The sequence below is a fragment of the Haemaphysalis longicornis genome, unplaced genomic scaffold, assembly GCF_048455015.1.
Source record: "Haemaphysalis longicornis isolate Haplotype H1 unplaced genomic scaffold, Haemaphysalis longicornis Haplotype H1 scaffold_8, whole genome shotgun sequence".
Lineage (NCBI taxonomy): Eukaryota > Metazoa > Arthropoda > Arachnida > Ixodida > Ixodidae > Haemaphysalis > Haemaphysalis longicornis.
Genome location: NW_027526445.1, coordinates 166158272 through 166182437, shown reverse-complemented (window position 1 = coordinate 166182437; position 24166 = coordinate 166158272). Strand labels below are relative to the sequence as shown.

At 49.2% G+C, this 24166-nt stretch overlaps 1 protein-coding gene across 2 annotated transcripts in view; it reads left to right on the top strand.

Annotated features, from left to right (window-relative positions):
- The window catches only part of LOC144150063 (uncharacterized), a 46618-nt gene extending 33793 nt beyond the window's left edge, over positions 1–12825 (top strand). For both annotated transcript variants that reach the window (XM_077681864.1, XM_077681863.1), the window contains exons 17-21: positions 785–905; positions 2183–2327; positions 7114–7263; positions 8814–8916; positions 11010–12825. In XM_077681864.1, coding sequence (XP_077537990.1) covers positions 785–905; positions 2183–2327; positions 7114–7263; positions 8814–8916; positions 11010–11060 — 570 coding nt within the window. In that variant the 3' untranslated portion in view covers positions 11061–12825. The remainder of the gene's footprint in view (positions 1–784; positions 906–2182; positions 2328–7113; positions 7264–8813; positions 8917–11009) is intronic.
- Positions 12826–24166: the final 11341 nt, after the last annotated feature.

Here is a 24166-nt window from a genome sequence, read left to right as displayed (position 1 = left end):
ACGGGCGCTTTCTAGCAGCGCAGATGATGTTTTATAGTACCGTTTTCGCATGCATTATCAGCTCCTTTACCGCACAAGCAACTTCGTGTCTCCCTTGAGCCGCATTTTAAAGAGCGGTTAGAAACGGTCGCTCGAGCGCCCGCGCCACTTCGGGGCTGGAGCCGACGCCATGTTGACGCCGCCGGCCGCGCCGCGCGCAGCGTGGGGGTGGTTTCCCGGCGGTGTCGCGTGTCAGCGCGCGTTGGGCGTGCGCAGAGCGTTTTCGCGAGCAGAAAACAACACCGATACACTCTGCGAAAGCACGTACCGTTCGCCGTGTATATGCTTCGCCACTTTGCTGCTGAGACACGCTCTGAAATTATTATTTTTTTTAATTATTTTTGGGTGGTTCGAATATTTCGAACGTCCAAAAAATTCGAATCGAATATTCCAAGTTTCGAATATTCGCACACCCTTATATAATAATATTAATTACATATGATTGTCGAGGTTTAAGAACAGAATTGCAATCCCTCCCCATTGTGAGAGAAAGCGAAGTGAAGTTCAGCAAAAGGAGGGAGATCTTGATCATTCTCCCTAAGAAAAACAGTGCCAAGTACAGAGACCGATGAGAAAGATTCTTAACCTGCTGTCTGTCCAAGACAGACGCATGCAGGTGCATACTCTACCATGTTTACACCAGTGCTGCAACATTGCTTGCAGTATTGAAACAGGCCAGTTTAAAGTTATTCATTACTTTTTAATGGAAATAACCGCAATTTCTTTTTTTCTTTCCCTCCTTCAGGACATTACCCAGGAGAAGACAAAGTTCCCACTGCCGGAACCGAGCGATGTGGAACGGGCCGGTCTGGTCAACTTCGACGATGTCCGGGCGGACCTCAAAAAGCTTCATTCTCAGGTCGCAAGTGAGTGGCTGTCTGTTCGTCAATTAACCGCTCGTTCCAGCTTGCATAAATTTCTTGACGTCACTGAAGTGGTGTTTTTGCAACATTTTTTTGCAACAATCCTTTTTTTGCAACAGAATTTTAAGCTAGTTAGAGATAACAGAACTTCAACAGTGTAAAAATTGCAAAAAGATGCTGACACAAGAACGAGAAACATTGAAAGGGTGGTGCACGACGTCGATTGAAGGGTTTGTTCATTGCAGCTTTTACAGAAAGGAATTCTGTTTCCACTGTAGGTGCGCTTTTTCTTTAGCTGTCATGCAAGGCCAGGGTATGGGTGCTCACACCTATATCGGAAAGCAATTATTAATCCTTCACTTGTTGATGCCTACATGCCATAGTGGCTCAGTGCCGTTCGGGAGGCGAAGCGGCCCTTTGCGGAGGTTGTGGGTGCGTGACTGGAGATTGTCGCAATAAAAACCACTGAAGACTACAAAGCTTCAAAGACTACAAAGGGCAGCAGCACCTGCTGGACAATGTGACAGCAGCCGCAATTCATTGTGGGACTGCGCAGGGAAATGCCAATTGTGGTGGTTGTGTAGTTTCTTCTTTCGCGACAGATGCTGCCAACTTAACCTAGGCCAAGCGCTTATGACGTTATCTGGCTGCCCTACGAAGCAGTGTTTCCCCTCCTGCCCCATTCTTGCTCCGTGGCCCAACGATGCGGGTTCAATTCTGCCCACGATGGCCACTTTTGAGATGGAAGCAAAAAGCGAAAATGCACGTGGGCTGGCGTGCACAAAAGATCCCCAAATGGTCAATCACATCATATTTTCTTAGACCCCTTGAGGGGGCATTACATGAGGGGTGGGTTGACAGTACAATTTTTTATTTGCCACAAGTTTTTAATTGTGAAAGATAAGTGGACAACTGGTCCAAAAATGTTAATGGGCAGGAAATGGTGACTACGTCACCATTTCCTGCCTTTCTAGGAGGTCATTCTAGTCTTTTGTAATCCGTAAAAAGAAAGACATTGAAAAGTGGAAGTTTTAATACATAGTCAAGCTGCCTAGGTGCTGCTTTGGCACCTAGGCTATGAGACATGCCATGTGGAGGGCTCTGGATTAATTGAGCTTCTGGGGATCTTTTGTGTGTGCCACCCCACGTCAGTCTAAGTTGCCTCTTCCTCTTGTCCTCGTTCTTTTCCACTTTTTGCCATGCCTTCCTGTGTTGCGCGTGGCCTTCGTGTCCTGGGTGTAGAGGCGTCGTGCCCTTCTGCCCACTGCTCTCTGCTGCAGACTGCGAGGTGAAGGTGAAGAAGGTGCTGGAGAACTCTGACGCCGAGCACCAAGAGCCCTTCCGGGAACAGATGTTGGCCTTCCTGGAGAAGGCGCGCCAGGAGCAAAAGGAGCAGGAGGAGAACCTCGACGAGTGCCGGCTCAAGTGGGTGCCGCTTTTATATAGAGGCCCCAAGGGCATGCAGCTGGGCCAGTTGGTAGTGGCGCACATACGAAGACGTGATTGCTAGCGAAACATTCACAAGGACAACTTCCCCTCACAGTGGTGCACGCAAGGTCACCTTACTGCTTGTGTTAAATGGGCCATGAAGACAAGGTAGTAATGTAATTCATTGCAAAGACTGCCTTAACCATGATACCATGTTTATCGCAGACTTTTTGCAGATTTTAAGAAAAACAGGTGACGCAGCAGGATGCAAAGGAGTCGGTACATCGACATGGTGAAAAAACAGTGCAGTACAATGAAATACATGAGGAAGGAAACCAGCGCTCGTCCTGTCTGGTTTACAGTGGAACCCGATAATACAACTTTCAAGGGAACGCGAGAAAGCGTCGCATGACCAGTTAAAAAATAAAAGCAACGCCTATGTTGTGCCCCCCTCCCCTACATGCTTCCAAGCTAGCCCACCAGCCATCTGCCGCGCGCTACGCAACACTCGTGCCGTCCGGCGCTATTTATCACCCACCAGCCCAGCGCCTTGCGCGCAAGATAAGGCCGATGTGGGCGAGCAAATTGAGAGAGGAAAAGGCGAGTGTGAAACTGCCAAGGCCAAGCGAAACGAAGGATAGTTCAAGGCAGAGATAACAAAAATGGCATTCCAGTACATTGTCAAGACAACTTTTCAACGGTCACGTGCCGTCGCTATTGAATCAAAGTGCTCAACACATAGTTGTTTTCATTTCCCACAAGAATACAAGATCATTCAAACTTTGCGAGTAAACCATGTTGTGGCGAAAATTATGCGCGGTCTTGCTACAGTGCCGGCGGCCGGCGATTGACCAAAATGGCCAGTGCCAACGTAAACGTGTCTCCACCCTTGTGGCGGATGCGCGTGAATTGAGGTACTTTACCAAAGAAAGGAGCAGAGTGACAATGCAGCTAGTACACTCTAACGTGGCTTTGAAATATACTAATAAGCAGGGAGAGGGGGGGACAGAGCATTGTGAAAGGAAGAAACTTTGATCTAGTGGGTGGGGAAAGCAGGTGTTCGGTCATCGCCATGGGGTTGCGTCGGATGTGTTTCCGCATTCGTCGGGGGCTTGACGGTAGCTTCAAATTCACGGTCCGCCTGCCATCTGAACTTTGACCTCTTGCGGTTGGTGCATTGGCATACTGATGCCGCGTGGGGCCGTCGAAGGTTAACTCCCTCTCACGAGTAGTCGCCTGCTTGCCTGCGTCTGTTCAGCGAGTGGTCTGGCCCGCCTGCGAAAATTTGCGCATCAGGCAGCGTCAAACGGGGGTAAAGAATAAAGAAGGTGAGGACGAGGCAGCAAAGTGGTGTAAGAGATGGGCAAAAGCGCCGGTTTATCTGCGCCATGGTCCGTCGTATGAAGCGGACCGCGTGTACCCGAGCGTCGTATCATTGGGGTTTTTAATGCATTGTTTCTACGGGGAGTTTGTCGGGACTGCTGTGAACCGTCGTAAGAAACGGGTCGTCGTAGGTCCGGGGGACGTGTCAGTGGGGTTCCACTGTATTTACTTGTGTATTTCATCATACCGTGCTGTTTCTTTTCCATGACAGGTGAAGCAGTGGTTATTACCCAGCTCGCTCCGTCCTTATAACATTGCAGAATCTTGTTTGTGCAATGGGAGGTCGCCGATCAAAGCAACAGCCAAGAAGCATGACTGGGCGGTTCTTGTTTGGTTTGATTACTTGAATGATGACATGCTGTTAACATAACACTGGTAACAGTGTTCGCACCGTTCCCTCTATTGTGTCACCACTGGTGTCGATCATGTAGCGCGAAATCTCAAAGTGGTTCGACGCTTTCAGATTTCAGGGTTAGGAATACTTTCAGGGTTAAAAATGGCTTGTCACTGAATCGAAGCTGAGCAAGTTACCAAAGGCTTGTCTTTTCAAATTAGACATTTTCAATTTTGTCTTCCTAGCCCCTTTAACTAGGGAGCATAACTCCTATTTGCCACAGTTTTTTTGTGCCGAGTATAGTGGCTGCTCTAAAGGGCTCACTGTAGGTTAAAGGAGCTCATCGTTCAAATCGCATATGCTCACCATTACGTGCTGTATCGGCAGTATCATGTGGGCTTTTCTCTTTTCTTGTAAACCCGTTCAGTCACCTGGTTTCGTGTGATCCTACAAATTTTCTTGTTGCTGTCTCTGGCATCTGAAAGGCAGAAACAGGTGTTGTGACATGAACATCCCCTCCACAATACTTTGGTTCTGATGGTAAGCAGGCTGTGCATTTCAACCTGAATACACCGCCTGCAAGTGTATGTGCTGCTGTCGGATGCATAAAGTTGCTGTTTAAGAAGGCTGCAGGTTGAAGCCAATATGTGTTGCCTTGAGCAGCCTACAAATTGAGTTTGCACTTCAGTCGTTTTTGCACTTTTTGGGAGTGGTACATTTGAGAGTAAGGCAAAGCTTACTCACACTGGTGAGGCTGGCATTGCGCTGCTAAGCCCAAGGATGTGGGTTCGATCCCAGCCACGATGGCTGCTTTTCTGATGGAGGTGAAAGGAGAAAATGCCCATGTGTTCGAGATTTTGGTGCACGTTAAAGATCCCCAGGTAGGCAAAATTAATCCGGAGCCCTCCACTATGGCGCGCCCCATCGCCTGTGTAGCATCGGCGCGTTAAGTCCCATAATCAATGCTGGAGTGCACTCTGCCTTCAAATTCTTCTTTGCCAGAGTCCAAAAACGACGTCGCTTTTAGCGTAATTTCTACCCCAATTGCTGGAAATTTAAAAATCCGTCATTACCTGTTGAATTTTTCGGCAGAAAACATGCTTTGCTGCTGGGCAGGAGTCCGCAAGTTAGCAAAAGCAGGTTATTTCTACCAAAAAATATAAGACTTGTATTTTTTCCTTAATATCCGTATAAAGAGCATATCTGCTGCTTTGTTGGGCCATAGAACCTTTGTTTGGTGCTGAAGGGGACACAGTTGCGGTTTTTCTTCCAGTAATTCAACATGAGAGTAAAAGAAGTACCGTATTTATTCGCGTAATGAACACACTCGCATAATGAATGCACCCCCAACTTCAATCGTCAAAATTGGGTTTCTTTTTTTTCCCCACGTAATACATAAACGCACCCCCAACTTTTTAACCCTGCAGTTCCACGAATGGCCGTACTGTAGCGTTCCCTCTTCACTCGCTTCCGCTGATGATGATCGCGCATGTAACCTAGAGCCATCTCTAGGAGTAAAAGCGAACAAACACTCCGACGCGGCATCGTGGGGCAGCCAGCCACTATGACGCGCAGTCGGCTGAATCCGCTGAGCGTCTAGCCCTACTTTTTTCGTGATAGTGTTCTTACTTACCGTATTTACTCGCATAATCCTCGCACTTTTTTTTCGGAAAAGTCAATGCGAAGTTAGGGATGCGAGAATTATGCGGGGAAAAAAAAAAAAAAAATCCGGTGCACAGTGTTGCCAATTTGCCTTCTGCCAGTCTCGCTAAATGTAGCGGTCATTTTTTGTATATGTAAGCTCAGTGTTGCCAACATCAGCTATTTATTTTTATTTTATTATTTACAACGTAAACAGTCTCCCGTCGATCAGCGATCACGAAATTGCCGCCTTTGCTTTCTGGCGCGCGCCCTATCTCGTCGTCGTCTTGTGCGTGCCCTACTCCAGTAACGCACGTTGAAAACGGTGACGCCGAAGTGCCTGCCTGCGGCGCGGTTGCCGTGTTCGATCGCGTACTCTATCGCTTTCAATTTGAACGCGGCAGTGTAGCTGGCGTTCTTTCCCATGGCGAAGCGGCACCAAGCACAAAACAAAGAGATCAAAAAGTTCTCGAAATGGCAGCAAGCTATCCACCACTGACGCGAGTGACTCACTGACTGCTACTGCTCAACGACGGGACCACGACGGCGACACGACGACACGACAGCGGGCTGCGCGAACACCGTCTAGTTGCGCGCACGCAAAACCGGCTCAAGGACAGTGTGAGTCGCGTGTTAGGGCGCCTGTTAGGGAGTAGCCATGCAGGTTGTTAGGGCGCCTGGATGGCCTTGGATACACAGCGCTCTCCGCCGAACGGAGAGGCGGCGGGGGAGGGCGCGCGTTGGAGAGCGCGTGCACCATGCGGGTTTCGCGAGCAGGCAACTTTCGCCGCTGTAAAGTTGTGGGTGCGAGGATTATGCGAGGAACCAAAAAATCCAAGTTTTGGTGGCTCACATTAGGGGTGCGAGGATTACGCGAGTGCGAGAATCACGCGAGTAAATACGGTACTTGCTTTTCTGCTCGTCTTTCACCTTCCAATCAGCGATCAGCTGAAATGGCACTTCCACTGCCAGTTTCAACTTAAAGGTTCTGGAGTACGCAGCTGAGTATGGGAACCGTCCTGCCGGTACAGACATTTATGAATTGACGAAGTTAAGCCTTCACAAACAAAGACGAGTGTAGTTCAGTAAAAACGCTGTTTGTTTACCAATTGTGTACGCGTATATTTACTGCGAAAGGCGGGTTATCTAATGCATTTTTTTTTTATTGGGGCCTTCTTTCGTCACTTCGAAAAAGTTTCCTGAAAATTACCCCGCATAATACATGCACCCCCAACTTTGCTTCTGTTTTAAGTGAAGAAGTGTTCATTACGCGAGTAAATACGGTGTACCACTGATGGCCTAGTGCGCACACAATATGTATGGTAACAAAGTACAGCCTTACACTTGGCAAGTGTGGTGCGTACTGAGCTTTCATGGCGACTGAATCCCCTCCCAAGTCATCGTCGTCGACGTTTGTTTCCCCAGGTTCCTGGAGACCAAGAACTACTTCAGCCTTCAGATGAAGTCCAAGAACGAGTCCGAGTGGCCCAAGGAGTTCTTTGCCCCCTGGGTGCCCTTTTGCAACGACTTCAAGAACATCTGGAAGAAGGAGGTGCAGCGGAAGATCAAGATGGAGTGAGTGGTTGGGCACTGCATACGAAGGAGGAGGGAGCAAGAAAGGGGGGGAAGTGCACTTCGTTCAACACTCTTGCCCTCTGCCGTGCTGGAGGCATGCCAGGAAAGAGAGCACAGTGGGACTTAGGCCCCTTTGGGTCAGAATGTTTCATACACGCACAACTCTGCCTGTCCCCAATTCTGATGCACGCCTGATTTCTATGACAGCGAAGGAAAGCCAATCTGTTGTGAGCAGTGGGCGTGGAGTAAGAATATGTGGGAGGCGAAATCACACGTTGCGGTGGGTGCCGGCGAGTGACCAGATAATGTCACAATGAAAACAACGCGCACTACGAAGCTTCATAGCTGTAATGGCGAAGGAGAGGGTGGCGGCACCTGATGGATGAAATGATAGCTGCCGCACTCCGTTCCGGAGCTGTGCAGGGTAATGTCGATCAGAGTGGCTGCACAGTTTCTTATCCTGCGACAGATGCCCTAGGATAGCCTAGGCCGAGTGCTTGTGACATTATCTGGTTACTCTAGGAAGCGACATTTCTCCTCCTGCCTTGTTTTCGCTCATTGTAGTGTGGCAGAAAGTCTAATAATGGCAGTTAATTAGGTTAATATTGACAACATTGTGTCTTGGAGTGTATGCACACACAGTAGCAGGCGGTATTTTTTTTTAACTAAAAAAATTTGGTCTTGCTGGATATTTCGGACTTTCTTGAGGAATTACCTGTTGTCCCATAAGAGTGACTCGCGTATTTTCTGGACTGCTCTTTTATTCGGACTATTTTTAGTTCACCTCCGGGTCTGAAAAATCGGTCGGCTACTGTAGAATATCCCGTACGCCTTGCTCCAAGAGAATATCTACGAAGTTTTGGCACTGGACCAGCAGTTTATCAATGATGAATTCAACTTACTAGAAAGAAAATGTTGCCATATCTCCAAGGCACTAGAAGTGCAGTTTGGCTGCGCCATAATTTCATCTCTGGTGCACCCATAGTTCTGCCAGAGTTTCCCAGGGTGGAAGGTCCCTACTAGCTTTGTCGTCTAAGATCAATAAAAAAACTGCGTTTGATTCCTCTGTCATAGGAATCGGTAAAATACGAAAGTGAAATGTGCAGCGAAATCTGCAGCTGAGCATGATTTTCGGGTCGGCGGCCGTCTTGCGGGTGTGCTTGGTGAGCAACGTCCTCCTGGTGGGTCGCTTCGGAAAAGGTGTACTGGCGTCATTTCGGTGGCGGGTATGTTGTCGGTGAAATCTTGGTGTATCCCGGCATAAAACACTTTCGCGTTAAAATATAAAACCCGAAAACGAACAACCCGAAGTATAACGTGCGCTTTGGTTCTAAAGGTTGCTTCCCCGCAACAAGACCCGGTGTGCATGGGTGCACCCTTTACAGGCCGTTGCTTTGTTGTGCTGGCGTCATTTCCGTGACGGATACGACGTCACTGAAGTATCCCGGAATAAAACACTTTCGTGTTAAAAAGCTGGAGCAAGGTGTGCGTGTGAGGTTACAGAGGAGTCAATTGTCGCTGCAATGTTTTCTCTCTGCACGCGTGTGCAGTGTTGAAGCGGCCAGGAAGAAGCTGAAGGACATGCAGGAGGTGAAGAAATCTGGCGTCATGTCCGAGGTGGTCAAGGTCTCAAGCAGCAAGCCTTCGAAGCTGGTGGGCAGCATTTCTATCTCGCCTGACTACGTGGCATGTGCTGGGTGCTACAAGAGTCTTGCGGATGCCCTTAAAAGAATTTTAAATGCAGAGCATTTCTTTAACTCGCGATGTCACCCGTTCTTGGCGTCCGTAGTTGTCCGCATCGCTCGCCTCGGCATGCCCAGCTCAGACGTTTCGCTATCGGCGCGATCAACATTCGATAGCGCGCCCAGGCACGTTTCAAGGACACTCTCTCCCCTCTCTCGGACTCAACGTGCGCCGAGGCTGCCAATTTTACTGCTGACGAGCGCTCTCTCGTCAGCAGTTGCCACAAGTGCAACAACATTAACGTAACGCAAACTACTTAACGTCGTGCGCCCCGGAAATGCTCTGCATTTGATCGTGCCCCTCGCGAGGGGGATGTTTCACTGCGTCGCCATGCGAACAGTTTGCCACGCTTTAGTTTCAGTTCCGTATCTCCCCGCCGCGGCCGTGGAGAGAAGGCGGCCGGCCGCGACTCTCGCCACCGCAGCGCTGCGGTTGCGAGTTGCGCTAGGAAAGCGAGCGTCGTCTGCTAGCGGGGAGCGGAACGCGTTCCGCTCGGCATCTCCGGTCTTCGCCACTTCTGGCTGCGCACTGCAAAAGAAATAACTTTTTAGCGAGCTCTTCACTCATGTGCGCTCAAACTTTGAATTTAGCATGAGGGCACTATTTTATAGCGTTGTACAGTGTGCTAAATTCAAACTGGTTCTAAATTTTTAAGTATGCTCTGTGAAACTTCTGAATCCTGTTGCTTTTTTTTTTCCACTGGTTTCAAATATTTTATTATTTTTTGAGTAAGTCGATTAGTTACCAAGATAATGAGGGATAAGTAACCATTTTTGGAGGAACAATAGACAAAACAGTGTTGGTCATAATAGCACTGTAATCTTTACATTTTCCAATACTATGAACACTGGTGAATGCAATGAGAGAAGCACCTTGGCACCAGTGGCAAGGAACCATTTCAAATGCCCATTTCAAACGCCCTAAGTTTAATGAGCTGTAAAATTAGTCCCAAGCGGTGCATCAAGAAACCGCTTCTTATTTCGTTCACCAGTGTTCATAGTATTGGAAAATGCAAAGATTACAGTGCTATGACCAACACTGTTTTGTCTGTTGTTCCTCCAAAAATGGTTCATTATCTCTAATTACCTTGGAAACTAATTGACTTAATAAAAAATAATGGCATATTTGAAATCATTGGGAAAAAGCAGCAAGACTGACAAGTTTCACAGAGCTTACTTAAAAATTAATTTTAAATTTTTTTTTTCTGATAGCAGTGTCCCCCTTTAACACCAAGGTGAGCTTAACTGACTGCCGAGCCCAAAGAAGCATGTTCGATTCCCGGCCGTGGCGGCCGCTTTTCTGATGGAGGTGAAAAGTGAAAACAGCTGTGTGTTCGAGATTCCGGAGGTCCCCAGGTGGTCAAAATTAATCCGGAGCCCTCCACTACGGCGCGCCTCATCGCCTTTGTAGCGGTGGCACACTAAACCCTACAATCAATCAAGTCAATCATTCCTTAGCGTTGCATGGCTTTCATAGCATAATAGAAGCAGGGTCACACATATTCTTTAAAGGGGTGCCTTTTGTAACTGAATTTGGGACCAAGTACTGGCCAGGGATCTATGGGACTTCTGCTATTTGTAAGGGGGGCATACAGTAAAAATTGCAGTGGGAAAAAAAAGATTTGGCAATGCTTAGCTTGCATAATAAACGCAGCTCGAAATTGCGTGCATTCTCTTTTGATGGTAAGGTGGGGGGGAAGGGGGGGGGGGGGGGTAAAATTGTGTTCACAACACAAGTAGATATAAGGTGGCGTTGAAGTTGGTCACCACGAAAATCATCTTCATTCTCGGCTGAAACAGAACGCAGTGCTACTGCATTTTTTCGTAAATACCGAGAAATGTTTTAACTCAAGTGCAGCTTGAAGCTGCGGAAAGTGATAAATACAAAGAAATGAGCATGCTCACGAGTTTAAGCACAAGCAGTGAGGCTTGTATTCCTTTGCCTTGTTCACGTGTGGCGTGTTTTAACAGTGGACTTTTTCTTTATTTTCTGTCTTCTCACAGAAAGCAAAGCTGGCAAAAAAGGCGCAGCATTTCGGACAGAGCCCTTCATAAGTGGATGCGGGCCGTGATGCATCCAGGAATGGATCCGACGTTTTCTTGACGCATTCCCCGGGCGGGAACATGCAACCTTACGTTTTTTTTTTACCCGAAATTATTGCTATTCGGACGTCGCTTTTGTCGTCAAATGTGATTTGTAGTTTTTTTTTCTGCGCGGCAGCTCTGATGTACGTCTGCTGTGTTGGCATCGAATCTCAATTCGCCCTGTTCAGTTCATTTCTAATCCAGTTCAGGTGCAGTTGGGCAAGAACACTGAGCTTTACCTTGCCTGCCATCCTGTGCAAAGCATATCCAAGGGCTGAAAACTTGTGACGATTTCTTTGGCTGATATGCTTATGGAAATTTATTTGACGATTTTTTTATTTAAAATTGTAACATTAACGTTGAAATAAATTTAAATCTCTGGTTCAGTAAGAACCTTCAGGGGTGTTCGGAGAGTGACAGTATATGAAACTGATTTCTAGTACAAACATAGCATGCATTTAGTATTTCCATTCGTTTTGGAATTGTTTCCGAAATGCCTTTACAGTTGCAGCTACCTTGACAATGACAGCACTAAAGATGTTTATTGCAGCATGTGTTGTTTTTAAAACTGTGGACGTGTTATGGCTGTGTTAATGGGGGCAAGAAATGTCACTGCCTTAAGGGCCACTCTATGAAACGTTTCAAAGAAAATTGAGGGAAAAGAATTTTTTTTTAATACATTCATGCACAGGAGGGTGCTTTGTAGGTTCTGTGACTCCCTGTAGCCTTTTTTTTTTTTTGACTAATTTTGACAATGTAGTGTTACCCTTAATTTTTTTTTTAGTTGTGCATAACAGTCAATTCTAAAACCAACTTTTATCGTTTTAGTCATTTTAGAAGTTTTATTACTGCGACATGGCTGCCTTAGTTTCAGGCAACAAGACTGCCTTTTTCAACAAACTGCTGTCTAAAAATGGGGCATTATAGGAAGCCTGTAGCAACTACGCATGGACGCTAGATAGACTTATCGCAGAAGTCGAGAAACCCAAGATATACGTTCACTGACTTAACTGCGTAGTAATCGTTTCAAAGGTCCATGAATTGCAAGTATGTATTAACAGGCTGCATGCAAGCTTGATATCACTCCTTTGCAGGTGTGTATGCAGCTCCTCAAACCCACCCATATGCGTCTGTTCTTCAGCAGTAACATATCTTTACGTATTGTTTGAGATGTTCTGTAAATAAAAGCAATATCAGTGTTAGGCAACTTCTATAACATCGCTTTTTAGCTTTCAGCACCTTGGATGTTTTTTGCCTCGACTGGCTGTCATTCCTGTAAAAGTGTCGCATCTGCCTGCTCTGGCGAATGACATATCCCAAACAAGTGATCAAGTGGTGATCGGACACGGCAGCTACGTTGCTACGCAGTGCACAATTGTTAAGCGTGTATAGTGGTTGATTATTGTGCAGTTGAATGTGATAAATGCTCTATTTTGGGGGCTGTTAATAGCAGCTGCTATTGTGCGGGATAGTGGTAAGGGGAGGGGAAGAGGGGGCGGTTCAAAGAACAGAAGATAGTGTACAGGACAGCGCACAAAGGTTACATTTTTGTTTCTGTGACAGCATTTCGGCCAGTGAATGCCCACTGTTCAGCAGCACATATTTTTGACGAGTCGCACATTCCGCTTTTATATTAGCAGAAGCTGGTACTCTTTCTCAGAGATGTATTTATTTTATTTATGTTTATTTATTTCGTTTACTAGCGAGACTGAAATAAAGTACTTTACACATTCACGTTGTTTGTGTGCGTGCTGTTAGCCACTGAATACGGACGGTCTCTTCGCATGAATGCACGTCCTTTCCTCCTTATTGGCGTGCTCTCCACTCTCATTCAGCAAATTTAAAAGGCACTCAAATGCTTTACACGATGCTTTTAGGGGGGAAGTTGGCCAAAGGTTTCTTTTGAGGTAAATGTTTAGCAAGATGGAAATCGCTGTGCCATAGCTGGCAGTACACTTTGGTTATACGCCATTTTTTTCAATGATGGAGACGGCCTGCTGTTCATAACACAAAAGTCTTAAAATAGGTCCGCATGATTTCACAGGATATTCTGAATCTCATTCTAATAAGGATGCTCTTTTTAAAACGTGGAGGCTTCCTGCTTGCTGCAAGAGGAATCCCGTCAGCATCTAAAATTTTGTAAAGCGTACTCTTAACCCTCGACGTTGAGGGCACGTTCGACGTCACACGTCAGGCCATCTTAGGAGGACTCCGAGAAACCCAGTGCGGTGCATGTACATGCTATGTGCGGGCCTTTTTTACCGACCGCACTGCCACCCTTGGCATTGGACCTTTTCGCTCCATTTTGCATACTTCCCAAAGAAACCCCCATAAGGTTGTTATACCACCCCTCTTCTTCAATATCGCTCTCGAGCTCCCACATCTCCAAACGATACCTGGTCTCCACCATTCCCAATAATGCTGATACAGTGGAACCCCGATAATACGACTTGCAAGGGACCGCGCGAAAGCGTCGTATGACCGGGGGGGTCACATGACCTGGGTGCGGGTGAATGCCAGCCTAGACGGTCTTAAGCGACAGATGGGCTAAGAACTTATTTAAACTACTATATTTAGCGCGTTCTCGCGTGATTTGCGGACCTTTGGCTAAAATCCCGTTTCAAAGAAAGAAACGCGTATTTTATGCCCCCCTCCCCCCACGACGTCCAAGGTAGCCCGCCAGCCAAGCACTGCGCGCAACGCGACCACCGCGCCGTCCGGCGCTATTTTCAGCCCGCCAGCCGCGCGCCTCGCGAACGCGAGATAAGGCCGGCTTGGTCGAGCAAACAGAGGGGGGAAAAGCGAGTGTGAAACTGCCAAGGCCGAGCGCAACGAACGATAGTACGAGACGGTGATAGAAAAACAGCGGCAAAGAAAGGAGTGAAGCGACAACGCCGCTTTGAAAGACACTGATAAGAAGAGAGCAGAGAGATGGGGGGGAGAGCGTACCATACAGGTAGAAACTTGGATCGAGCGTATTAGGAAAGTGGGTGTTCCGCTCCATGGTGTTCCGTCATCACCGTGGGGTTGCGTCGTACGTGTTTTCGCGTTCGTCGGCGGCTCGGGAGCCACCTGAACTTACACTTCGCGCGATTGGCGCGTTGGCGCGCTGCTGCCGCGTGGGCCTTCGAAAGTTAACTCGCGCTGGCGAGTACCCGCCTGCTTGCTTGAGTCTGTTCATCAAGTCGTCTGGCCCGCCGGCCGACCTTTGAACATCAAGCAGCGTCAAACGGGGATTAAGAATCAAGAAAAGGTCGAGACGAGGCGGCGAAGCGGTGTAAAAGGTTGGGAAAACGCCGGTTTAACCCCGCCATAGTCCGTCGTATGAAGCGGACCGTGTGCACCCGAGCGTCATATCATCGGGGTTTCTAATGCATTGTTTCTACGGGGAGCTTGCCGGGACCGCGGCGATCCGTCGTAAGAAGCGGATCGTCGTAAGTCCGGGGGACATAGCGGGATTCCGCTGTATAACTCTCTGGACCACCACCAGATCTCCTGGCACACAACAAGATACCCTTCGACAAGCCATCGACACCACCTCGCTTATTATCTCCTACCCCGAGCCCTCGCGCGTCCCCCCAGCACGTCAGCACTTCTCATCCTCCGCTCCCGAACTACCCGCCGCGGTGGCAGTGGCTAAGGCGTTGCGCTGCTAAGCACGAGGTCGCGGGTTCGATTCCCGGACGCGGCGGTCGCTTTTCTGATGGAGGCGAAAAGCAAAAACGCCCGTGTGTACGAGATTCAGGCGCACGTTGAAGATCCCCAGGGGGTCAAAATTAATCCGGAGCCCTCCACTACGGCGCGCCTTATCGCGCTTTGTAGCGTTGGCCCGTTAAACCCCACAATCAATCAATCCGCTCCCGAACTCGTGGGCGACCTCCTGAATTCCCATACCCGACCAGCTGCACCAACAATCGATTTCACACCCATTCCTAAAGGACACATCCTAGGAGTCCAATTCCATCAAGGTGGCTCTGGCGCTGCAGTTCTTCCCTGCAGCTACAAGCCAGTCACCCAACTCGCCCATCTCATCAAAAGCATCACAAACCAACGTCAGGGCCTCAAAGAAGAGTACGATACAATACGACTAATTCAAGCATATTTCAAGTGGAATATCACATATTCCACCCCATACAGCGCCCTCAAACCCGAAGAACGGGGAAAAGTCAACATGTTGTCACAAAGCCAAAGATGACGCAGTTGGCTTGAAGGAAAAACAAGTTTATTGGAGCGAACTTGTGCTCCCCTAACTCAAAGAATACACAGGCGGCGAAGCAGCAGTCAACAAAGTGACATGCGCAGGCGAGTGTCGGCGAATCGAAATCCCGCAGCGTCTGCTCTACGGGCATTTATCATTCGGCGCGAGCGTTTCTTGAACCGTCGAATTACATCCAAAACGCTGTAGATCAAAGATTATTTTAGGCTGCAGGTGACGTTAGTTCGAAACGCTCTCCTTATCAAAAAAGATAACACGCACATGCGGCATAAATGGAACACGCGCTTTACTTGGCCCACACATATAACCCAGATAACACAGCCCGGCGCAGCCGGGTGGCAAAACCAATCAAATAAACAAACCCAATGCATGGTTCGCGGCAATAGACTAATTTAAAAAGCTTCCAAAATAGGACTCTACTTGCCGTTTCCTTTAACTCGGAATCCACACCACCCTCGAACAACTCCTGGAAGCTCAACACAACAGCTAACTAACCAGATTCCTCCTTACTACTACCGGGCCCGGGACACGTCCTTCAGGCCCTCGGATACCCGACCCCGCCTGCTTAACAAGCCCTAGCTTTAACGCATTCCATCTAAAATCACATTACTCTATCCAAAAGGCCGAACAATATATATGCGCAGAAGACTCTCCCGGGTTAGGTAAACATCTTCGATCCCAATCCCACTTCCAACCCGATGTCATCTACCCCTCACGCTAGACTCATGCTCTGGTGGAACTTGTCAACCCAGACCACACGTTTCTCGCCTCCCTCACAACTCTTTCCACATCAACCATGCACCACTGACGAAGAAATTGACTTTGCCATCCCCTCGAATGCCTTACAGTTATAACAGACTCCCAGAAAGCCTGCCGTAACATTCAATGTGGACGCATCTCGCTTCCCGCCTTACGCATACTCGCATCAATCAATCCCCTCCTCGAGCTCTACATCGTCTGGGCCCCTGGCCACACGTCCCTCGAGGGAAATGAGACGGCTCACTCCGCTGCCCGCGCCGTTCCACACCAAGCACTTCCCTCAGGGTCAGAGCCCATGGTGCAGCTAGCCTTGTCCACCTCCCGCTGTTCCGTCACGCTACCACGACATATCCTCCACCACTGTAACAACATTCGCCTCACCTTGCCAAACCTCACCCTCAACTAACCAATTGAGGGAGCAATCATCTGGCGTCGATTACAAACACCTATTACAACGCTATTTTCCCTACCGAATTTTCCCTTCTGCCCCCTCTCTTAATACTATACCTACCACATTGTGTGGGCCTGTCAAAACAGCCCATCGCTCACCCCCAATCCCGACCCTTCCCCAAAGCAGTGGGAGGGCCTGCTGACCAGCTCCTGTGACGCTGACCAGATCTTTCTGGTCACCCAGTCGGTACCCGGGACAAGGCTGCAGCCAAGACCAAAGGGCAGTTGGACTGAGGCGAACCCACCCTACCGAGTGACGGCTCAACGACCACCGTTTGCTCTATTAAAGGTTTCTTCTCTCTCTCTTGCTACTGCGAAATGATTTAACCGCACATCAGAGAATGACGCTGTCCGAGCATACGTGCCTCACGGGGAGAAGGACGGGGAGGTGGTGGGGGTGAAACGCAATTTATTGTCCTTTTATAAGGGTAAACGGATGAAAACTGGAGGCCCGGACTCCGGCTCAGGAAAATTCGAGGCCCACGAACGCGGCCTCTGCTCTGCAGACCAGCAGGAGCTGGTCCTCGATGGAGGTGCTGTCCGGGATGGACAAGCCTCCAAGGCAAGCTTGGAACGGGACGGGAGGGAAAGGGGGCGGTGCTGGTTGTGGTAGTTGGGGCTGTCCGGAGAGCAAGGGAGGATGGGATGCGGGGCGAGGAAGCGGGAGATGGGCGCGGGCAGGAGGCCCGGGGTATGACCGCAGAGCCATATACCATATGATGTGCTCCACGGTTCCGTCGGCGCCGCAGAACTTGCACTTAGGGTTCACGAACTTTGGCGGGTAAAACTGATGCAGCCGGATTGGACACACGAGTGGGCTTGTTTAAGGTCTCCTGTGTGTTGTCTGCTGTGACTTAGTGAGCTTGGGATGAGGATTGGCAGTGGTCGCCTCCTGGCTCGAACTTCGGCGAAAGACATCTGGCTATCGGGCATGCATTCTACCGCTTCGTCTTGATTGAAATTATCGGGCATGCATTCTACGGCTTCGTCTGGGAGGGGGGGAGGGGGCCTAAGAGGAAGATAGGCTTTATTTTAAGCTGATTAGTAAAGTGTGTCGTTTGCTTGAGGAGAAGAGGCTCCGGCCGCACTCGTGGCCTGTCGTACCAGCTGTCCAGTGGCAAATCCTGAGGTGGGGTTCTCGCCCGTTGCTTTCCCCTTTCATACCCATCTCCAAGCATCCGCTTCATCCGCCAACAACGTAATGTTCTGTGCATGGCTTCGGGCTCATAATAGGGGCATGTCGAGTACGCATACTCTCACATTTCACCCCCCCCCCCCTCCCCTCACAGCCCGGCGGATCGTTCAGTGTTTCCCACTCCCGCTGTTTTCACGGCCAAGCGGTGCTCCGAGGCAAGGGAACACAAGGCCTTAGGAGGCACGACTCAGCAGCGCCTTTATACGACAAAGAGTAAGAAAAAAAAAAGCGCCCGAAGTCTGTGCAACAGATTCGGTCTCTTTTATTTGCCTGTACAGAGTTTGAGCTGCTCCTGGCAGTCCAGGACTGTGCCCGCAGAAGGCAAATGAAATATGTGCAAATGGGCAAATGAAATACGGAGCTATAGTCTGGAGCAGTTCTGAGCAGTCTGAAAGACAAATAAAAGAGACCTCTTGTTTCGCAAACTGACGCGGCGGTGCGGCATATGCGTATCAGAATGTTGCAACAGCTATAGGAACACTGAACACCCCCCCCCCCCCCCCAAAAAAAAAACAAAAAAAAAAAGGTGCAACACGTCTCCTTTTTTTTTCTTAAAGAAGATGGAAAAGATGTTCGACGTCATGCCACACGGGATCATTTGTAGAAGTTTGAATGGTTGGTCCAGCTCGGATATTCACAAAGGGTTTTATGCAAGTACTGCGCCGTTTCTGCGCCGGAAAACGTTCCCGGCGAGCACAAAACGGTGCCTCTTCAGAAGGTGGTTTTGAAGCAACTGGCGTAGTTCAAGAAATTCCTGGGGAAAGATGGTAGCCTGACTATACTCACGCGAAAAATCTATCACTTGGCTGCTGTGAGTTCTGGGAAACAGTTTCTCAATTATCGATTGTCTCAAGTTGTAAAAAAAAAAATCGACGAAAGGTGGTTCCAATCATCAAAACTATCATTTTTCTTGCCCCAAAAAATATTAACAGCGAGGCTGTTTAGCAAATCGTAATTTTTTTCTGTCCGCAGTCAAAAATACCAAGAAATTGCCGACCGCACGTGAGCGCAGGCAACGCGGCGACCGCCCAGCAATTAACAAGAGAAAATGCCTAGCGACCGTGTGTGCGTGCCTCGCGGCAACCGCCCAGCGTCCCCGGGGCACATTTCTCAAGCCAAGCATACCCACTTACAATTTGCCAAAACTAGCAAAAAAAAAAAAAAAAAAAGCTCCAGCGTTCGCCGTAATCGTGGCAACACTTGTTCGGAACGAGAGAGACACGTCATAGCTTACGCCCTTTCAAGGTGATGTGCAATGATTATCACTTCCAAAATTGCGGCTCCGAAGAAGAAGCAAATCGGCGCTGACACGAAAATTTTATGTTACACTTTTATTGCTTTTATCGATGCTTAATGGTCTGGCGAACCTGAAACAGCACTTCAAATACTTCAGCGCGCGATAGTTAATTATACTGAACGGCCTGAAAATCGTTTGTTTCAAATTCCCGCGCTTTCATCACGAACGGCGCATATGACAGAAACCCGGCCTGACCTCACCGCTTTGTGCGGACGTTACCGGCGCCCGCTTGAGAGGGTGTTGCGCCCGCTCGCCGCTCGTGGGGCCGCGCGCGTGAAGTGACGTCACGAGTTTTTGACGAGCGCTGTTGCGTCACTTCTTTTGGGCTCGCGGGGTGATGTCACGCTGATGTCCATTTGCTGAGTGCCGCTCCGCGCGCTGCTCCGTCGGTGCGATATTTAAATGAGATCCAATTGAACAATGTTCTTCGCGTCGCAGGCCGCTCATATTTCAGCCAGGGTATTCTGTTGAGTGAAGGAAGCGAACTGTGCAATAATATTAACGCCGAAAATTGGTGTCAGTGCTCCTTTAAACCATCGTGATGGTCGTGAAGGTTGCGCACAGCTTCGCTAGCTACCTTCAAGTCTTACGCGTCAGTGTGAGCTTCACTCGTTTTTTTTAGATGCAATGCATCTCTTTAACTCGCCTTGTCCCGCATCGCTGTCGCGGCGTAGTCCGCATCCCTCCCCAAATCTCCTCGCCGCGGCACCCCAAATCTCCTCGCCGCGGCAGCTGCGCGCTCCGCCGCTCTCACCGCAGCGCCATCTGTGCGTCAGCGCGGTCAGCGCATAGCTTGCGCTCGGCTGCGCTCGCTCCCGTCGCCGTGCCAGCTGTGCGTTAGCGCGCAGCTTGCGCTCGGTTAAAAAATTTACACCATCTTCCCGCGAGGGGAACCATGGGGTAGATGCGACGCATCGGTCGTGAATATGTTGCGTAAATAGGATACACAACAACAGCAATCCACACGCTGACATCGCTAACATAATGGAAACGCAACGGCAACCCCCGATGCGTCGCATCTACCCTATGGTTCCCCTCGCGGGAAGATGGTGTAAATTTTTCTTTGTGGGGACACAGAGATGATGTGGGGCTGTTGAAAGATGATGAAATGAGCTTTTCTTCTTCCGCGAACGAAAAAACTTTCGGGGCACTTTTACGTTTCCGGTTTGAAAGCGGAGACAAGGACCTCGCTGAATACCTTCCACGCCCGGAAACGGACATCACCGAAGACCATTCAGAACAAACTTACATCCTGTTGTGGTACTGAAATCAGAAACAGCTAAAACTGCGGTTTTGCACAGCATCATGTTTGATGAGACTACGGATATCGCCAATTAATCTCAACTATATATATGCGCTGTGGTTGCGCAACGTGCATGTGTACTCCGCGAGGACTTCCTTAAATTTACCTTTTTTTTTGGGCGCCGACGTGCAAGTTCTCGCCATTCTGAAACGGCATAGAGTGAATTTAAAGACCTGTGTCGGAGTTGGGACAGATGACTGTGGTACGCACTAAGGTGTCTGAAACGAAGGGAGCGGTAGCAGAGATTCAAAGAAGTGCGCCGCATGCTCATGCTAAGATGCTCATGCCACGATCACGCGTTTAATGTACCAATTTCAAGATTAACTGAAGCTCAAGATATCCGGAATGCTGTCGGTGTGATAAACGAAGTAACTGCATCCTTCACTGCTTTGTCTGAAAGGAATTACCTTCTTAAACAGATGTTTGAAATGAAACTCTCAAGATTTGCGAAACCGGGTGGGTCGAACGCCGTGAAAGTGTTCAGCAGTTCCGCATCTCTATATGCCGAAGGTTGTCAAAATTTTAGATAAGATTGAACATTAGAGGGAACGCCAGAGTGCCTCCAGAGCTGCGACACTTCTTGCTGCGATATCTGATAGACACTTCGTTATTGCTACTAAATGGTTTTGTTGGTGATTGTTTTTATGGCCCTTTCCTTCCCAATGTCACAGCCGGAAGGACTTCAAGCAGACCTCGTTTCACCCCAGACAAACATTACCACTTCTATGTTGCTACCGAGAAATACAACTCAGATGGGCATTAGGCAGGAACGATAGGCAAGATTGAAGCCAGTTTTATTCCAGCAAGATATTGCCGATGATGATGGTTGGTCTTGATGGTTGGTGATGACTGATGACGATGATAATGTATCACCCACTAGTCTCTGCAAAAAAATCCCTGCTTTCACTTTTTCTCTGCATAGAATACGCAGAACAATTGTTCTCCCTTACGCTATATACCACTGGCAACTTTCAACGTGCCTCCCCTCAAGGCAATGCGGACTGATCTTTCGCCTTTTAGTAAAGATCACCATGAGGAGAGTCTGTTCAATGAGCTTTAACAGCAACATGCCACCTATGAAATCTGGTATGCAGTAAACACCCGTCATGACAAACTGATCACTTTGTTCGAAATCTCGCTATAAATTCAAACTGCTTCGTTGTACCATCCGCAGTGTATACAAACCACATCACACCCGCTTTTATCGCATGTAGAGAATCCCGTCTCCTGTTTCGGGGATTTCGTTACAACAGTGGTTATGCCCATCCACGTCTACTATCGCAGTCCTGTTTAGGGGCCTGTTAAGCCCATTATGGCCTATGCTGATCGTATAGCCATATCTCAAAGACGGAAAACACGGGGAAGCAAAAAAAGGGAATTTTGGGTTAATTTATCTCCAGAGGGGGCAATCGCCGAAGGCACCAACGGTGAACCCAAAGGCACTTTCGACGCACCGTAGCAAAGTCGTGTTTGAGTACTGTGAGAAACCGCTTCTTACATGCTGTAAATAAAAAGAAAATGTGAAGCAGTTACGCCAGCGGGGTTTTTCATAGTAGTTGTTAGAGATCTATGGGAGAGGCCTTCTTCCCGAAGTGGGCTTAGGAAGGATGATGATGATCTGATGATGATGATGATGAATCGGATCACATTAGTTTATTGGAATTAATAAATTCATTGACTAATTTATTCCCTTGGCCCACCTTCTTAGGTCAATTGGCGTATACATATACGCACCCGGCATATAGGTAAACTGGGCGAAGTTAATTTGCTCATACAGTTAATGTATCACTCGGGCTTTGCGTTAGTGTGCTTTCGTGTTTCACGCCCTTCACGTTCTGCAATTGATACTAAATCCCACCTTTAAATTTTCTTTATTTTTGCTATTTAATCTTAAATTCACTTAATGAGTGCCAGAATTTCTTCTCGGCTAATCCCGGCACCTGAGTTGACATGCACAGTTCATGCGTGTCATCGTCATCACGTTCTCCTTCTGTCCCGCTGGCTGCTCCTGCATTGGCTGCTGCTACGTGTTCGAATTCATTCCCAGAACACGGCTGGCGCCAAGGCTGTGCAATTGGCGTTCCTCTGCTCTAAGCCTCCCTGCGTCCAACAACGCGGAGTCAAGTTCTCCCGACTTAGACCCCGCACTGCAGGAACAGGTGGACTCTCTGGAAGGCGTCGAGAGCATGGGCCTTGAACTCCCAGTGCTCAGGGCTGCGGAAGAGCCGACGAAGGCCGAATCGAAGCGCTTCGTGGGGCTCGTGCGCATGTTCCCGGACCCGGATAAGAAGGGCCCTTCCAAAGAAGAGGAACTGCTACACTCGCTCAGCCCTCTACGGAAGCAGCTCGCGCTAGCTTCGTCCGCCAGCCTGGCCGCCTGCCTCGCCCGCAACCCGGGCTTCTACCGAGTGGACGAGGGCGCCTACAGTTTCGTTTCCTACGTAGGCCCGGAATCTGAGCTCGCGGTATTCGAGGATGATGCCGAAACGCTGACGGAGGGCGCCTTCGACGGCGTTTTGAGGCACTTGCGTAAGCCTTTGCATGAGAAGAGCCTATGGCTCTACTGGGGCAGCCTTCCGCCCGCGCCGCTCGAGCGGGCTACTTCCTGCAGCCTGGCCGCCTGCCTCACACGCATCCGGGGCTCCTACCAGGCGGAAGAGGGGGACCACAAGTTTGTCTACCACCTGGCCCCAAGGTTACACCGCCTGGGGACCAAGCATGCGGACGTGCCGACGGAGGCCGACTTGAAGGGGGTCGTGAGGCGCGTCAAGGAGTTCCTGGAAGGTAACAGGCCCTCTCAACTATTGGACCCGCTCAGCACACGACAGGCGCAGTTCGTGCGGGCTACTTCTGGCATCGTGGCGGCCTGCCTCACCCGCATCCGGGGCTTCTACCAGCTGGCACGGGGCCACTACGCGTGCAACTAGCTGTGCTCGGAGATTCGCTGCGACGCTGTTCCTGTCCAGTAGCGATCGTGGTGAGCGTGGTCCGGTTGAGCGTTGTCCGGCGGTGGATGACCCAGTAGAGGCGGCTGTGGGGGGCTACCGGGCTGTGGAGCGGCTGTGCCACCCCGTGCAGGAGCAGCAGATTCTACGACGCGGCCCCGGATTAGATGGTGGAGGAGGAGGATGACGAGGGGCAGAGTGTGTGGACCCATATAATACGTTCGTCGGCCACGGGTTGCAGAGCGTGCATCTGTGAAACTGAGGCTCAGACCGACGGCAGCTACTCTGCAGCGAATGCTGGGCTTGAGGTCGTGCAGGACGAGTATGCCAAGGAGAACTGCCGCCTCTTGTCAACCGCACGTTTTCACGGCGATCGTACTTTGTATTCCACAGGGCCTTGGTGATGCTATATGTTATACCAGCTTGCGCTGCTTCTTCGGTGTGCTTTTTCCCTTTTAGAAGTTGCGCATAATGTAGATAGCCACGTAGTGTCCAGGCACCGTGTACCATTGCGTGAAATGGAATTGCGGAATTTCTTTGCTCGGTTTTGTTAGAGAAATAAAAATGTTTTTGTTGGTGATTGTTTTCTACTGCCATGTCCTTCCCAATGTCACATCGGCAAGGACTTCAAGCAGAGACCTCGTTTCACCCCAAACATCCCCACTTCTATGTCGCTATCGAGAAATAGAACCCAGGGCATCAGACCAGAACGATAGGCAAGATAAGAGCCAGTTTGATTCCAGCGAGCGATTGCCGATTATGATGGTTGCTCTTGATGGATTACGCACTACTCTCTGCAAACATCCCTCCTTTCACTTTTTCTCTGCATGCAATACGCGGAACAATTGTTTTTCCTTACGCGTATACCACTGGTAACTTTCAACGTGCCAATTCATGAAATCTGGTACGCA